Source organism: Paramisgurnus dabryanus, chromosome 5 (assembly GCF_030506205.2).
Source record: "Paramisgurnus dabryanus chromosome 5, PD_genome_1.1, whole genome shotgun sequence".
NCBI classification, from domain to species: Eukaryota; Metazoa; Chordata; class Actinopteri; order Cypriniformes; family Cobitidae; genus Paramisgurnus; species Paramisgurnus dabryanus.
The window spans coordinates 20,584,678-20,602,362 of NC_133341.1; the positions used below are offsets into that span (position 1 = coordinate 20,584,678).

Genomic DNA, 17,685 nt, shown 5'->3' on the forward strand with positions numbered 1-17,685 from the left:
CTATAATATTAAATATTTAATTGTATTATTGTTTCATGTAATTCTAAAAAACTTTCTGCTTGCCATGAATGTAATGAATTATGAAACAAATGTTATAAACAATATGCTTACATTAAAGGAACAGTATGTAGGATTGTGGCCAAAACTGGTATTGCAATCACAAAACGTGTGGCTAAAACTGGTACTGCAATCACACAGCTGGTGGCCAATATACCAAACGACAACATAAACATCAGTTGAGGGCTGCAACTCCACTTTTTAAATGACAATATCCTGGCCGGACCGCTGTTGTGAGTGATAGAAGTATTTGAAATGAAAATGATTTCTTAATGTCTAGTGACATTTCAGGGCCATTTAATGATTAATTGATATAAATTTCTTACATACTGTTCCTTTAAAGTTTGCTTTTAAGTATGTGCAATGCTTTTGAGTTGGTGAAACTGTCCATGTTAAGGAGGATCAGCACCTAAGACATTTTAAGATCCTTTGTGAATAACTCTTAGTGAGTTAGGAGTCCTCTTGACTTCTTTTAAGCTGTCCCAGACTTAGGTGCTACTTTTAAGGCTAAAATGCTTTGTGAATTACTCTTAGTGAAAAAAATTAGGAGTCCTAAATTTAGGAGTGACACGCCCAGTATTTTTAGGAGTTGCTCCTAAATTCGCCAGTTAGGAGCTACTTTTAGCCTTAAAATTCTTTTTGAATACGGCCCCTGATCTTTTCTATTGAAGAACATAAAATGATAATAAAAAGATATATTCTAGAAAAAAACTGAAATAAACTACACTAAACACTAAAACACTATAATACATGTGTGGTACTCAATGTAAGATGTACTGTAATTCAATTTATTTCCTTATTTCACAGGGTCTGTTTGGAGAAAAGGTATCCATAGTTAATGCATATTTGTCATATCTGGTTAACCTTCATGTTGTCGATGATGATGATGTGTTTGTTTCAAATCCGGCACTTTATAACTGTAGGGGTTAAAAGGATATTCAGGTCTTCCTGGACCAAAAGGACAGAGGGGACTTCTTGTGAGTTTGACAGCACTTTTATACTAATGATAACTAAATCGTTCATCTCTGAGCTGTATTAACTGTAACTCTGTTATTTGTTTTAGGGCCCACCGGGTCCTCCCGGGCCACCAGGATCTCTAAATCTAACAATGACTCAGTTAAAAGTAGGTGACTGTTTTTAGATTGAAAAATGTGACTGTAAAATCTAGGGAAAAGTCTTATAATCTAATAATGAGATAAGAGGCATTGAGGTTTAATTTTAGTCATTAATTTTAATCTTTGACATATTAAAGATATTAAGGTTATATTTTCACAGAGTTTTCTCTACACTATGTAATATGATTTTATGTAGAAAACAGTAGATCACAAAACATTTACTTTAGCTGGTTTTTACATCCTTTGCTCATCCTTTTTCAAGTTTTATTCTAATATGAACCAAGGATGTTCATGTATTTTTTCATACAAAACAGGACCTCACGTTCCTGTCCGACAAGCCCAATTATCCACTTATTAGGACCCTGCTTGAGGCCCTTCAGCAAGACCTGCGATTCTTCATTGATCCTCCAGATGGGACTAAAGAGCATCCAGCCACCACCTGCTTGGAGTTGATGCTTTCTCATCCTAACTTTTCGAGTGGTCAGAATCTTATGGATATTATTGTCACTTTATAGACCTGACGGTTTTGTGATTGATAAAAGATTATTTATGTTTCACTGCTTGTCTCAGGAATGTATTATATCGACCCAAATCAGGGAAGTTCTGCTGATGCTTTCCTGGTGTACTGCAACTTGAGTTCAGGTGGACAAACGTGCTTGCCACCTATGCAGCAGCAGGTAAGCAGACACTTTATCAGCTTAAGATTTGTTTGTAGTATTATATATATTATAATGTTTTTAATAAGGTGCCTCTCTGCTTCAGATACCCATGAGACCTTGGCTCCAAGACACCAGGCCAGATTCTTTTACATGGCTTAGCTCTAAAGACGGTGGCTTTCAGGTATGTTTCAGGCAAGAACAAATAACCTAAATGTGACCCTGTCTTTGAAAAACTTGGCTACGGTATAACATTGATATCTAATTTTCATATATCGACTGAGTTAGGTCATGTCACAGATTTAAATGATTATTCATGCTCCTAATATATAGTCAGATTATGAGATTTTAGCATGGATTTCACAGTTTGACAAATCTGTGCTTTCCATTAGTTAATTAGATTCTTTTTATAGTTTGATTACACAGGGACTGGCATAGTACAGATGAGGTTCCTGAGATTAAACAGCAAGATTGCAAAGCAGAACATCAAATTTTCTTGCCAGCTGAACAGCCAGCAGGGTTCCAGCGAGAGAGAGATTAAGTTCCTTGCAGATTCAAGAAAAGAGAGCTTTTTGGGAACATTACGAGATTGTGAGGTATGTGAACTACAGAATAAGTTTGATGTAAATAATTGAAACTTTAAGGTTTAACAATTGCATTGTTTATTTTAATCCATCATGTTTTAGCCTACAGGTGGGCTGGATACAGGGCCTCGGGAGTCTGTATTCCAGTTTGAGACTGAAGACCTGGAGCTTTTACCTATCAGAGACCTGGCTTTATTTGGCCATAGTGACATGACAAACGAGTTTCAGTTTACTATAGGACACGTCTGCTTCAGCTAGAACACAAAAACTGTTGCTGTGCAGAGTTTTCTGCTGAGAAAACCGAGCTAAGGACAAACTGAGAAAAAGAGAAAGTCTGTTCTCCATGATCAGGAACTCAACTCTACTCCATCTGCTGTAGGAATGGAGATTCCATATGAAGTCTTTATTTCAACTTCGGTTTGTAAAATAAACTGATTTGTTGTCCAGCGGCAACAGTAGTTTGGTGCACGGCTTCTTATGAGAAGTTGTACTGTATATTTGTTTACAATGGTTATTTTCTGTTAAATGTTTAAAACTGTTTATTTATATAATGTCATAGATTTGTTAGTCTTGTTGTGTTATAACTTACATCCCACAAATCATAACTCATCTAAAAAACCCTTTAATTCAGGTTTTGTTGCACCTTATGATAAAAAGCACTGTGATGTCTGCCATCCCTTTTGTACTATTTGGACAATGTGCCACTAATCTGCATATCGGGCACTGCATGTCAACCCAACAGACTGATTACAGAAAACAATGGAATAGTGGAAAACAGTTAGGTGTGGTCAGTTTGTTGTGGGAACATTGTTTATGATGTATCCAATGTAATTATAGTGACACTTTTAAAGAATGTCATAAAAATTGGTTAAAGCAAAGTCCCAATTTAGCTCATTGTATACTAGTTTATTGCAAACAATGTGTTTCTATTTTGCTATTGCAGATTCTGCAATGTGGTTGCCTTAGTAAAAATGACCTGAAAGAAAACCAAAGGTGTTGATTTGTTTTTGTATGACGCCTGTAGGTGCAGGATGGATTAGTACAGGGAAATGTAAAAGTGTATCATTTTACAGCAAGTAGATGGATTATTAGCAGTTTTGAAATGTGTGCATTGCAACTCACATTAAACTGCATACACGCGCCATTTAAAGCTACTGGCACACACAAATTTAGCATGTGCCATGTGCACTTGTTTTGTCCCCTGTGATGTACTGTTTATCGTGTGTTTTTGAATATAATTTACATGGCCTGCATAATTGAATTCATCAGGCTCAGAACAGAAATAACATTTCTTTGCAACTAAAGAGAAGCAGAAAAAAAATAAAAAATGAATTAAAAAAAAAACATTTAAAGGGGACATATTAGGAAAATCTGACTATTTCCATGTTTAAGTCCTATAATTGGGTCCACGGTGCTTCTATCAACCTAGAAAATGTGAAAAATATCAACCCAGCAACTTAGTTTTGGTAAACCATTCTCTGCAAGCATGTGAAAAAGGTAATTGAAATGTGGCCTCCCTTGTGATGTCAGAAGGGGATAACACTGCCTCTTAATCTGCATTATCCAACCACAGCACTGCCGTTTTAGTGCAGAGATCAACCCATTTGCATTTTAAAGGACACACCCAAAAACGGCACATTTTGCTCACACCTACAAAGTGGCAATTTTAATATGCTATAAGTTATTTATGGGTGTATTTTGAGCTAGAACTTCACATATGTACTCTGGGGACACGAAATATTTATTTTATATTTTAAAAAAGTCTTGTGAAATGTCTCCTTTAATTAATTACATTGAAACAATTAAAAGCTCTACTCTGAAAACGTATTGTGTTAGGTATTTAAATGTGTTGATACGTGATATTGAGTCATAAATACCGTTTAAAATATTATGCTATTCGGTTATTGCAGTGAGATAACACGTATTTTGTTACTGTTATTTGTCGATTTTCGACTAATTGCATCGGGTTTTTAGGTTACTGTTTTATTGGCGCCCTCTGGGGGAATAGTTGGAAGAAAAGCCACAAGTCACTCGGTCTGATACACACACGTCCTATTTCCACAGCTGGTTGTATCTACTCTTCTAGGATTACTTGACATGCCAGCTGCGAACATGACTGAAACATGCAAAGTTCAGTCTTGCAGTGTTTGAAACGAGTCGTTTCAGGACAGTCGCGTGTTATTTTCGGTAAATCATGAATCGGGTAACATTTCTTTGACTGATCGCTTGTGAGCTGTAAGTTAGGCCCTTCCGTAATGCCTCGGACTGTCGTGAGATCCTGAGCCGATCAGAGCTGCGCATCACACCGCTGAAGCATCAAGGCTGGTCGTTCTCCAGCTAGAGAGAAAGAGGTGAATTAATTATTCATATCAGCATGTGCGCATTGACGGGTATTATTAATTCTACAAAAGCCTGGAAGTATCACATAATGTTAGTTTTATTCATTTACTCAATCGAGACATTTGAGATGTGTCCAAATAATCAATGCAGCTTTAAAAGTTAGTTATGCCAGACGCAAATACTTCTCGCATAAGAAAATTAACTATTTTTAAGTTTTAAGTACAGTAACCATTATTTAACTGCGACTTTTAGTAAAAAAATAATGGTTATACAAAACAATGGTTACTACAGTTTTACTATAACAAATCCTGTGGCGTTTTCTGACACTTGTTGTAAATACTATGACTTGGATTTGGGTCTGGATGATGTTGAGATGAACGTGCTTTGCAAATCAAAATTGGGCTTATGTCGGAGTGTATATCAGTTTGAAATAATCAAAATACTTTACAATAGTATATGTTGTTAAAACTTTTATAACCGACTGAAACGTAACGTTAATACTTTGCTGTTGTCAGTGTCCATCTGCTGCCCACACGCACAGCCACTGTCAGTTAGACCAGCCTGACAGGTCTAGTACACAGAGGAATAATCAACAGCTTACTTAGCATTTCGGACACCATAGTCAGCCCGTCAATGCTGTATTTGCAGGCATGTCTCTAGATTTTTAGACGCAGTTTCTGTTTCTCTATGTACACAGACACATTGAGTTTATGAAGGAAACATGCACCCGCCATCGAAGAGGGATTTTGTGTCTCTGACTCTGGGCGACAGCGTCGGTTACACGAACGCCAAGCAGTGGCGCCGGCAGTCCTGCTGGAGGGTGAGATTTTCTTTATCTTAATGACGGTAATTTGTAAAGATGTGAAGTTGTTATTACACTGTTTCTTTATATTTTGTCTCCAGAAATGGAAGCAGCTATCCAGATTGCAGCGTAGCCTGATCCTGTTTACATTGATGCTGCTGCTTGTTTGTGGAATAGCAACATCTCCCACTCTCATAGAACACTGGAGAGGTGAGATGAGATCTATCTATCCATCTATCCATCTATGAAAAGTTTGGTTCCAAAACGCAATAAATTAATTTTATTTGGGTAAAAATGTGTTTTCTATATCAAGAAAATGACAAGATGAAAACCACTATTTTCTGTTACAAACCTTCACATAGCATCTTTAGGTTATAATAACATTACAAATTCAAATCCATAATTTGATTTTTAAATATTTATTATAAAATCTGATTTTGTGCAAAATACAATAAATCCATGCAATTAAAAAAAAGAAATGCTATAAATTTACTGAATCAATATATAATGTGCATTTATCTTTGCCATGTTATATTCATTTAGTTGACTAGTGATATACACTGATTAAAAAAAATAAACATTAATGGCATTAAAGGCGGGATGCATGATTTTTGAAAAAAAGGGAGTCGGGCCGAGTACCAAAACACACTTGTAGCCAATTATCAGCAAGGGGCATGTCTACTAAACAACATCGTTGCCTGGATTGCGTATGTGTGGGGTAGGTCTATCAAAAGAAGGTCCAGATTCTATTTCAAATGTCAACATTGGCTTTCAGAGATCACGCACCCCGCCTTTAATCAAAACATTTACTTTTTCATATTAAGAACACTTTCATTGATGCTGTCATTATTGGGACATTGTCTCTGATCTTTTTTGACAGCGATCAGCAGTAAAATGTTTTGGGTCTGCTTGATTTTCTTTGACTTCGAGTAAAATAATGGAAAGTTTTTCATAAGATCCCCTGGGGTCATGTTTTAGCATGACAGAAGCTTGATGCTGTTGTGTGAGAAAAAGCAACAGCCGACATTTTCCCTTTGCCCGAGTGCCTCTCACGTAAATTATTCGATTTTAATGGCTTGCTCACGCGAAACTTTCATGTGCTCACGCGAAACTTTCATGTGCTCACGCGAAACTTTCATGTGCAGAATTTTTTTTAAAAGTTTAGTTTCGCATGCTCACGTGAAACGATCGCGTGCACACGTGAAACTATCGCTTTCACGTGAGCACGCGAAACTAAACTTAAACAAAAAATTCTGCACATGAAGGTTTTGGTGAGCACATGAAGGTTTCGCGTGAGCACATGAAAGTTTCACATGAGCACATGAAACTAAACTTTATTTAATTTTGCTCCATGTCCCCTTAGGGGCGGTAACTAATTAACTCTTTCACCGTCAGCGTTTTTAAAAAAAGTTGCCAGCCAGCGCCAGCGTTTTTCATGATTTTCACCGAAGTTTAATGCCTTCCAGAAAATGTTCTTCTTTAAATAAATAAATAAACCAAATGAAAGGTTTCTCTGCTTTCAAACAAAAAAAAACCCGTTTCATCCTACCTTTAGTGGTTCTTTTGCAATCAGCTTTTGAATATGGGTAGGTTTTTGCAAAAACACCATATTTTGAGCAAAAAGCAAAAATAATTCCATTTTTGTGACTGACTTTTCATAGAGATCCCATTCAGAGCGATCTTTAAAACAGACACGGACATGCAGCAGCTTGCCATAGGGCAATACTTCCGTTTTTAAAAAGTTGTGGAAGGGCGCCACCTGGTGGATAATAGCGGTATTGCGGAAAGGCGGAAAATCTCGTCATTGGCGGGGAAGCGTTTTCTCTTAATTGACAAGATATCTCGTCAATGGCGGGGAAAGAGTTAAAAAAGGCATTTTGGAACCAAACTCTTCATATATATAAAAATATGTCATAATTAATGTCATTAAGATAAACAAATATTAGTTTTTTATTACTGAAAAATCCCCCTCCCTTTTATTTAAAGTCTTGTGTGAAAAACCTCGAAAGGTAGAGGGGAGTGTCAAATGGCAATCTAACTTAACATGAAAATATTTCGTAAAATATAATAATAGTATTTACTATTGTAATATAACATCCCAAAAGAAATGTATATTTTGAAAAAAGGCTCACGCACTGCAAGTCATAAACACACACAGCCTCAGCTGTGGGGGGCTATCCCTGCACTGTCCAGGGAGCTACTGGGGTTAAGGTGCCTTGCTCAAGGGCCCCACAGTCGCAATCTGCCAGCTGTGAGACTCGAAAAGTGAACCTTTAGGTTAAATGCTCAACTATCTAACCACTAGGCTATTTTTGGATATGTTCATGGAAAAGTTTTACATATTGTCCCTGTAAAACTATGTTTGTATCAAGGTTTATTATTGACATCTCATGTGCTCATTTTTACAGATGGGGGAAATGGCGAGGATGGAAAACAGACATTTGTTTTAGACTTGAAAAATGAGTACAAGGCCATTCTTCCGGAGATGCCCTCTGAGGTAAGTGTGACCCATTTGTTTATTGTCTACATTTTTGGATAGTCTGCAACCTTGAGCTGTCAGGTTACTCTTAAAACTCGGTCACGGCTTTGTGCTGGTTTTTGCATTTTGTGGCATTAGTGTGTTTTTTCCTATTTGTAAAAACAGAAGAAGGGCTACCGTAGACGTGGACCACCTGTCTTACAAAACCGTTTACAAAGCAAAACGAATGTGTCTGGTCTTTTGGAGAAAGAAAATCATGGACCAAATCTGAAGAATGTGGACAAAGGATCTGAGGGAGAAAAGCCAATTGTTAGGTTAGATTTTCAGCATCTACTCTCACAGAAATGCCATATACAGCAGTTTTATACACAATCTGTGTATAAACAACAGAGTATGGAAGGGTTTATGTTTTTTATTTTTGTTTCCTGTATATGTATAGGCATGGAGAGGTAATAGACCAAGAAGAAGCCTTTGAAAACAATGCAGACCCTTCTTTATTAGCACTTGGTGAGTTCACTAGAAATTACATGGTTTTCTTTCAGTTTAGAACAGGAAGTAGTCAAATGTATCAGTACTTTCTAAATATGTTTCTCAAGTAGCCAATCTGTCTAACCCAGCTGTTTCTTGTATTTTTGTTGGTTTCAGCTGAGAGCAGGCTTGAGGCTGTAAGGGAAGCATTTAGACATGCCTGGAAGGGTTACAAAGACTTCGCCTGGGGTCACGATGAGCTCAAACCCATCTCTAAATCATATGGAGAGTGGTTTGGACTTGGGCTTACTCTGATTGATGCTCTGGATACTATGTGGATCTTGGGTCTAAAAGAAGGTAATTAAGCATTGCGGTGATCTTAACTTATATTCCTGGGGGAAAAAAAGTCCCTGTCACTGGGGGAAGTTGCATTTCTTTTACATTTGTTTACAATATGAATATGATTAGGATACGCACATTAAAAATAAGGGGAAAAGTTATACTAAAGGCACAATATGTAGGATTTTTACCACTAGATGTTGCTATTTCACCATCCAGAGACGTATGGAATTCGCTAATCATGTTCATGGATGAGGTAATAAATTAATGTTTTTATACCTGTACATTTAATCACATTATTTTATCCTAATGAATCAGCTGCAAGGCACATCACCTGTGTGTTCAATACCGTATACCCGTCATATCCACATTGTCCACTCATGTTGCCATAGTTTCTACAACTGGAAAACTGAGGATAGCGCGGATATTAAAGGAACACTCCACATTTTTGAAAATAGGCTAAGTTTCCAGCTCCCCGAAAATTAAATGTTTTGATTCTTACCGTTTTGGAATTCATTCAGCTGATCTTCAGGTCTGGCGGTACCACTTTTAGCATAGCTTAGCATAATCCATTGAATCTGATTAGACCAGACTTGGAGATTGGCTGAACAGATTCCAAAACGGTAAAAATTAAATGTTTAACTCTAGGAAAGCTGGAAAATAAGCCTATTTTAAAAAACGTGGTGTCCCTTTAAATCACTAAAAGTGCGACAATTACAAAGGAGACAAGGAACGAGCCATTATTTATAATTATTTACAATTTTTTTGGGGACTTAAGTTACTTAAGATGTAAGTACACAACTCCATGAAATGTATTACACTGTGCAAGTGGTTTTTGGATATTTTATTACAAAAATCTTACATATTGTGGCTTTAAACATTTATGCATGGCCTCTCAACATTGGCCATACCCCCCATCTTTAACCTTTAGCTGCTTTTGCTTGAATTGTTTGTTTTTCATTTTTTCATGAAGTTATTTATTATGTTGCTTATTTTTTTTATTTACTCAAATGTTGTCGACAGAGTTTGCAGAGGCCAGGGAATGGGTGGCCAAAGAACTGTCCTTCGATAAGGACGTAGAAGTTAATCTGTTTGAGAGCACCATTCGTATCCTGGGTGGCCTGCTGAGCACTTACCATCTGACTGGAGACTCAGTGTTCCTGGATAAAGCTGTAAGGAGAAGATAGTGGGTGGGGTGATATAGAGAAGAAACTTATATGCTATCACTCTGTCTACTCCTCTCTGTCCTGTCCTGGTATTCATTCACGAAACCCATTTATTTTCTCTAAGCATCAGCATTCTGAAGAAAGTGCTGGAGTCTGTCCATTTAAACCCCCAGAGAACAGAGCTTCATTCAGTTCTGTTACTATAGTCTGGTGAATTGGCACTATTTTTGTCTGTTGAATCATTTTTCAGAAAGATATTGGCTCTAGACTGATGCCCGCCTTCAACACACCATCTAAAATCCCTTACTCTGATGTGAATATCGGAAAGGGGACGGCACACCCGCCTCGGTGGACCTCAGACAGCACCGTGGCTGAGGTCACAAGCATTCAGCTTGAGTTCAGAGAGCTCAGCCGACTCACAGGAGACCCCAAATTCAAGGTCAGGACAGGTTTTCTTTATTAAGGGTACATACATGGTTCAAGCCTGTTGTCCCACATACCTACTGTCATGTTGATATACACTTTATTACATCATTTCTAGCTGGCAGTGATGGAGGTGATGAGACAGGTCCATAAACTGGATGGGAAGCAGGATGGTTTAGTACCAATGTTCATCAATACCAATAATGGGCAGTTTACCCATCAGGGCGTCTACACGCTGGGAGCCAGGGCAGACAGCTACTACGAGTACTTGCTGAAGCAGTGGATTCAAGGAGGCAAGAATGAGAAAGAGTGAGTGTCTGTCTATCTATACACATTTTTCATTGTCCTGTATTAGGCACACTGTTCTGTAGCCTTCATATCAAAGTGACTTGAACTTGAGTTTGTTTCAGCATTGCCATGAAACTACTTAAGGTTGAGCATGATACAATAGTGCTTAATCCAGACTGCACTGCAGTGGCACAGATAAAAGCGCAGAGCAACTCATTGCCTGAGGTGTCGTCTTTTAAAATTTGAATTTTAAAATCGTTCACTGGTCAACCTCATGTGGGCGTACCAAATAATTTCACGCATGTACACTTGTGTACATTTCACATATGCAAACATTTCCACTTTAAATAAGATCTAACAGCACCCCTACGGCTAAGGATTGTTTCTATGATGAAGTTTTATAGGAGACTGCTTTTTTCAGATTGCAAAGTTCTTGCTGTTATCTTCAAACAAAATGGTTTTGGTATGTCATGGTCAGGCAGCACATAACCCACATAAATTTTTCACCAAAACAAGCAAGATTAAATTGACTTGTTTTGCAAGTTAAATAAATTAAAGTGATCCAGTACTATTGTCAGCTAGGTTGCAGGTCTTCTGTGGCCAACCATACAACCATGCATATTTATGATAAACATTAAAAGCTTAAAGCTGCAATCTAGGGATGTGGATGTATGTCATTTTTTTATTTCGATTAATCCATGGTCTGAAAATGAGTACTCGATTAACTGGGGGCGGGGCAATCAAAGGGGTGGGGCATACACGCCATGGTGAATTTTTTTTTATCAAAACTAAAATAAAACATAATTTTGAAGAAACTATAACAGAAAAATGAACACATACTAGATTATTAATGTATTAAAATTAGGGCCGGGACTCGATTAAAAAATTAATCTAATTAATTAGAGGCTTTGTAATTAATTAATCGAAATTAATCACATATAAATATTTGACCTGAGAACATTAAGTTATTTTTTCACATGGATTTTTAGTATACCATCAATAATGACTGAATACATAAGCTTAAGCAACAAAATATTGTTTATTTTTGTTCAACCAAGTCGTTGTACCCGGAGCTAACGTCCACGCTAGCTGCTATATGTTTTACATTGAGATGATACTTGAGGCTTGATGTGCTGCGGTGATATGTGAATTCCTTGTTGGATAGCTTACACACAACCATGCTCTTATCGACGCTTCCATTCGTTCGTTTTTTATAAAAAAATGTCCCATCCACGGGGCCAACCAAAGCGGTCTCATCAGCTTCTTCGTTCATGTTCACTGTGGTTTGTTGTTGTCTGAAGTCATGAACGCTAGTTGGTGCTCCAGTATAATCAGTCCGCCGAAACTTATCAAATGAGAAATGTTCCGCGGTGCAAAAATAAGTGCGATTAAAATATCCGCAACAGTTAGCTGTCAGTTTGACGTCATCTGACTTCAAGCTACATAATTATAACTACATAATGTAACCTGCAATTTTATGTTTCAAAAAGAGATGATGGTATAGCTGGCAAAGATACGGATTCCAGGTCCAAGGATAAAAATGTTGTGTTGTTTTCATGTCTTTTGTCGTTGAAATCAGTTAAACTTTACTTTGTTTTTGTGCAAATGTAAGCAAAATACCAACATAGATAGTTAAAAAAACTAACTGTGCTGCAAGATTATAAAGCAACCCATGCAACGTTAAATCTATTTTCTTTAATGTTTAACATTAACATAAGTCTAGGTCCTAAAGCACAAACCAATAGTTTACACAACACATATTCACTATGGTGCTATGGGTTTAGATTTTAGTTTATAATTATGTTTCAGATTGCTGGAGGACTATCTGCAGGCTGTGGAGGGGATAAAGAAGAACCTGCTGAGAAAGACTACTCCTCTAGGCCTCACGTTTGCAGGAGAGTTGACCCATGGACAGTTGAGTCCCAAAATGGTATATAGCCAGCTCTTAAATGAAGTTAGGAAGGGAAAATATGTCTCTTGTTGATACAGAGATCTGCAATCACCGCTATATACTGTAGCTTATGTGGTTACCTTTCTTCTGCCTTTTTTGCAGGACCACTTGGTATGTTTCCTGCCTGGCACACTAGCACTGGGAGCACATCACGGTCTTCCTGCCGACCACATGGAGCTGGCAAAACAACTGATCGAGACTTGTTACCAGATGTACGTTCAGATGGAGACGGGTCTGAGCCCAGAGATAGTTCACTTCAACACGCATGACGGCAGCACAAAGGATGTAGATGTGAAGGTGAGCTCATTCTTAGGAAGACCTTGTAGTTTTGTTTACTCTACTCAGTTTCTATTTGTACTTGCCATTGCTAACATTTTAAGTGGATCCACCACTAAAATATGAATATTCATAGCAACGTATTTCTATAAATGTGCTGTATCTAAATTTACTACTAATCTATCTACGTGTGTGTGTGTGTGTGTGTGTGTGTGTGTGTGTGTGTGTGTGTGTGTGTGTGTGTGTGTGTGTGTGTGTGTGTGTGTGTGTGTGTGTGTGTGTGTGTGTGTGTGTACAGCTGCAGAAAAAAATAAGAGACCATTTTAATCGTCTATTTCAGTTTTTCTAGAATTACTATTACGGTACATTTACACGGGGCGTAAGCGTTAACGCTTAACAGAAGGCTTGTCTAAAGCGTGGCCAACAGCCAATCACAGTGGTCTCTACACATGCTCCGTTCTTCCATAAACGTAATTGGCTGGCTCTGCCTAGGTTATTTGCATAAGGCGATCTGATTGGCTGAAGCACGCGTTGCCGCTTGAAAAGTTGCGAAATGTTCAACTTCTGCCGCGAGCAACGGCACTGACGCGGCGCCGACGGATCCACAATTCAGTTCTGCAACGCATGACATCACCCATTAAAAGTGAATGGGAAGCGTTAATACTGACGCCCCGTGTGAATGTGCCGTTAATGTGTTTAAAGAGTAACTAAACCCTAAACCAACTTTTTTTAGTTAATGATCTGTAAGAATGATGCTTTATTAGTGCTGTTCATTGATTTTAGTAAGTTTTTTGACATTTGGATATAAAGTGTTTCAATACTACAATATATGGTGTAAAAACGTCTGAGTGCTGCCCTCTTCAGGTTGAACGGTGGCTACTGCAGTTGAATTTTCCTATTGGATGTTGGGTCCAAAAAATGACTCGTGACGTAAGCAGGTTCAAGCTCACCACGCCCTTGTTACGATCTCACCACACACTTGGTACGAGCTTGTTCGTCCCCTCTATCTCCGTTGGGATCTGCCGACTTTTCTTGCATTTTTCAAATATTGCAGTGGGTGGAGTCAGGCTCTGAACAGGGCTTAGTTACTCTTTAACTAAAATGTTAAGTTAAAAAAATTCTGCAAAATTCTTAATGATGGGGTTTTTTGTATTTATTTTATACAGATTTTTTTTTTTTTTTTTGAAAAACACTGATTTTTAGTCACATCTTTCATGGGTCTTGTCATGTTTCAGTCTTTTACATTTGCTGTTGGGTGTCACTCCCGAGGTTTGCTTTTGTAGAAATCCAACAGATACTGGACTGAAATGGTTAAAATACATAAAGAAATGATGATTATAGTCAAAACTGGAGTGGTCTCTTAATTTTTTGCGTGGCTGAAAAAAATATATTTATTGAATCTTGGTGGTTTGTTTGATGAGGATGTGAAATTACATTTATATTACATTTATATCATTTTGTGATCTCATCCAGATTGCTGACAGGCATAACCTTCTACGTCCAGAGACTGTGGAGAGCCTCTTCTACTTGTACAGATTCACCAAGGATAAGAAGTACCAGCAGTGGGGCTGGGAGATCTTACAGAACTTCAATAAATACACCAGGGTGTGTGACCTTAATGCGCTCTCTGACCCTTAGGTGTTTTTTGCAACATGCAAATTCTTGCAAGCCGTTCTGTTTCCAGTGAATTTCCTAGTCACGCTGAGTAGGATGTAGATGTGTTTTCGCCAAACTTGGGAATAAATTTCCCATGCAAACACGGACAAACCCAACAAGAACCTGATTGTGGTATCATTAGATACGTTTCGTGCAAACAAATAATTCGTTTGTGATCATATTGATGGCTCAATCGGATTGAAAAGCCATCATGTAAACGCTTTAATCAATACGATTGAGGTCGATCGGATGCAAATTCCGATCATATTGAAGGGGTGGTAGCCTGATTCGATCATCAGGAGAGAGTAAGCATGTAAACGCATGAATTGTAGTATTTTCTTAATCGGATGCAAAAATACCTTGTGCACATGCGCAGAAGAATAATGCTTGAGTTCACTGCTTATATTTACCTCTGATTTACTTATGACTTGAAACATCTTGTATAAAAAACATGCAATAGCAAGGCAATGGCAACACACGTTATTAAGGTAAAGGGGTCACTCGCTGTACATTCTGCAGCGTTCTTGTCTTTTATAACATTACATCAAATAAAATAGCAAAGTGTTTTCTTTGCTTATATCAAAAAACTTAACTTTAACTTTGTACATCCAGAGATAAAGCGTGAAATGAAGGAGAGATGCTGTGTTGCCAGGTCCTCTGCTTTTTTGCTGATTTTAGATTTGGGGTACTTTTAAACTTTTTCACAAGTTGATTTTTTTCTGCAGGTTAAAGATGAAAGACTTTTGTTTTTTAGTTAGTAGTATTTGGGATGCTTTTAAATGTCTATTAGGCTGGTTTTAATACACGAATCTGGCAACCTTGACGTTTGGTTCGGATTATATTGCATGTACATGTAAACAAACATTTTAATCGGAATTGTTGCAATGTTTAGGGTACATGTAAACTGTACTGTCGTATCCTGCACTATCCTGTGTCAAAAATGCTTCTACTTGACTTCTCATATTACGGTTTATACAAACATTTGTCTCGCTCCATTTCCGTGTTTGCTTACAGTTTCCATCTCTGTATTTCTAAACATCACATTCGGCATTCAGTTCGTATCCACATTTCAAATGAAAGAATGTTCACAAACAATTCTCACTGTAAATGTCCCTCTCCCGCCAGGTTTCCACCGGAGGTTATACGTCCATAAACAACGTTCGCGACCCAGCCTATCCGAACCCTCGAGACAAAATGGAGAGCTTCTTTCTGGGTGAGACCCTCAAATACTTCTACCTGCTGTTTTCAGAAGACCCCAGCCTCATCAGCCTAGACAAGTATGTCTTCAACACTGAGGCTCATCCTCTACCCGTATTTCCGGACGAAGAGTGATGGACCCACAGGCATACACTCATAACCAAACACACCTCTCTCAGGGCCATGAGCACACACAGATCCTACTCTGTCCTTTTGATATCTCCTTTTCTACAATGGGAATTCTCTTTATAGTTGAAATACTTATAAGAGCCATGACAAAATCAATGTAATAGTACAAACGATCAGTCTGTATGTTTCTGTTAATGGAATTTCTGACTGTAACGGTATTTATTCTATAAAGGATAATAACAAAGGTTTTCAGCGACCGATCTTTGTCTGTGCTGCTTGATTTTAAAGCACACATCTGTAGTTATTGTGGATAGTAGGCAGATGTGATCTCTGTATGAGAGGTACAAATGATGCTGTTGCTTGGCTCATTTAGCCCACTGAATCAGTGTGTGCATTTTGCAGTCTTCTCAGCCCACACACAGACAAACAAACAAACATTCATACTGTGAAACATTACAGGGACTGCAAGCACTTTATGATGTTTATAGGGGTTTTCATGTTTGTATTTTTATTAAAGACCTGCTGCTGTTTATGTTGTTGGGGGTTTAGGGGGTCTTTTATCATTAGTTGATTATTCACTATTTTCCTTTGTAAAGTTTTTTTTATTGTAATTAATAGGATCTTTTTCAGTAACAAATACAATAATAAGACTGCATTCAGTCAAGTGTAAATCATTTAACTTATGATTAAGCAAATCCTTTACGGTAAGAAAAGGAAAATGCACTGTACATTCCAAGTTTCTCTGTGCATTTTACTATTTTAAAATTTCTTTTGATTTGAGAGTAAAACTAAACCTGCTGTGAAGGATTTGACTGCCATTCCTGTGTACATTTTGTGTACAGTGTTTGTTGAAGGGTTTTTTATTATTATTATTATTATAAATAAAATAGTTTTCTAGCAGGTGGTTGTATGAACCTGTATTCTTATTCCACACTTATATATTTAGTTTGGTCTTATGTTATTAGATCTTTGTGATAGAAATGTAAGTACTGTAATGGAGTGTTAGTCAAGCACAATATTTAAAAATCAAGAGTCTATATTATGTACTTCTATCGCTTTTTCAGGGGACCTACATCAGATGTGATTGTCAGTAGTAGTTTTGTATGCCCTAATGACATGTGTAAAATTGTTTGCTTAACATATGGTAGGTAATTTAAGAGATTTTATTAATTTAGATAATTACTTTTTTCTCAAAACTTAAAAGTCTTCACTTTGTCGCAGGATGTTTGTTCTTCTCTGTTGATTTTGGGTCAGTTTGGTTGGGCCTGAGCGTAAATAAATGCTCTTTTGTGCACAAAATGTCTTAAGATAACAAATAATAGGTGGGGCAAATTGTTTTATTCATCTGCTATATTCCCACTGTGTGTAAAAATCACATGTATTATGTACATTTTATTTGAAAGATTAAATCTCACCTTGCCGAATCTTTAGTTAAGTTTCAGCTAGCCCCAGTTTTGTGTAGGTGGTGTGTACAGTAGCCATTACAGATTATGATGCTGATGATAAAGGGATGAGCATACGCTGGTTGGTCAATGTCGTGTTGTGTGTGATGTTACGGTTCACGTGTGCCTTTGAATCAATGCTGAGCAATGATGAGAAATGTCTATTTTAAATCCTGAGATTTGTTTTTATCTAAAGCTATTTTTATCATCTCATGTCTGTTCTAAAGCTATTTACAACTAAGCTTTTTGTGAATAAACACTTGTGATTATATTACAGTCTGTGGAATGTTTCTGTGTGTCATTTAAAAAAAAATGAA

General features: G+C 37.4%; 2 protein-coding genes across 3 annotated transcripts in view; both read left to right on the forward strand.

The window, feature by feature from the left end:
* LOC135732300 (uncharacterized) overlaps positions 1 to 3,379 on the forward strand; it is a 41,656-nt gene extending 38,277 nt beyond the window's left edge. The window contains exons 56-63 of the mRNA XM_065250244.1: positions 865 to 882; positions 981 to 1,034; positions 1,121 to 1,180; positions 1,487 to 1,652; positions 1,743 to 1,849; positions 1,935 to 2,012; positions 2,242 to 2,424; positions 2,515 to 3,379. Coding sequence (XP_065106316.1) covers positions 865 to 882; positions 981 to 1,034; positions 1,121 to 1,180; positions 1,487 to 1,652; positions 1,743 to 1,849; positions 1,935 to 2,012; positions 2,242 to 2,424; positions 2,515 to 2,670 — 822 coding nt within the window. The 3' untranslated portion in view covers positions 2,671 to 3,379. The remainder of the gene's footprint in view (positions 1 to 864; positions 883 to 980; positions 1,035 to 1,120; positions 1,181 to 1,486; positions 1,653 to 1,742; positions 1,850 to 1,934; positions 2,013 to 2,241; positions 2,425 to 2,514) is intronic.
* A 1,049-nt stretch (positions 3,380 to 4,428) lies between these two features.
* man1b1b (mannosidase, alpha, class 1B, member 1b) lies at positions 4,429 to 17,639 on the forward strand. Of its 2 annotated transcripts, XM_065250245.2 has the most exons (14): positions 4,429 to 4,763; positions 5,450 to 5,572; positions 5,656 to 5,764; positions 7,963 to 8,051; positions 8,199 to 8,347; positions 8,473 to 8,540; positions 8,679 to 8,858; positions 9,864 to 10,012; positions 10,257 to 10,445; positions 10,548 to 10,738; positions 12,527 to 12,647; positions 12,771 to 12,965; positions 14,418 to 14,549; positions 15,726 to 17,639. In XM_065250245.2, the coding sequence occupies exons 2-14, from the start codon at positions 5,474 to 5,476 to the stop codon at positions 15,930 to 15,932; spliced, it is 1,878 nt and encodes a 625-aa protein (XP_065106317.1). In that variant the 5' UTR covers positions 4,429 to 4,763; positions 5,450 to 5,473; the 3' UTR covers positions 15,933 to 17,639. The 2 variants fall into 2 exon arrangements, with proteins under 2 accessions (XP_065106317.1, XP_065106318.1); XM_065250246.2 differs by lacking the exon at positions 14,418 to 14,549.
* The last annotated feature ends 46 nt before the right edge of the window (positions 17,640 to 17,685 follow it).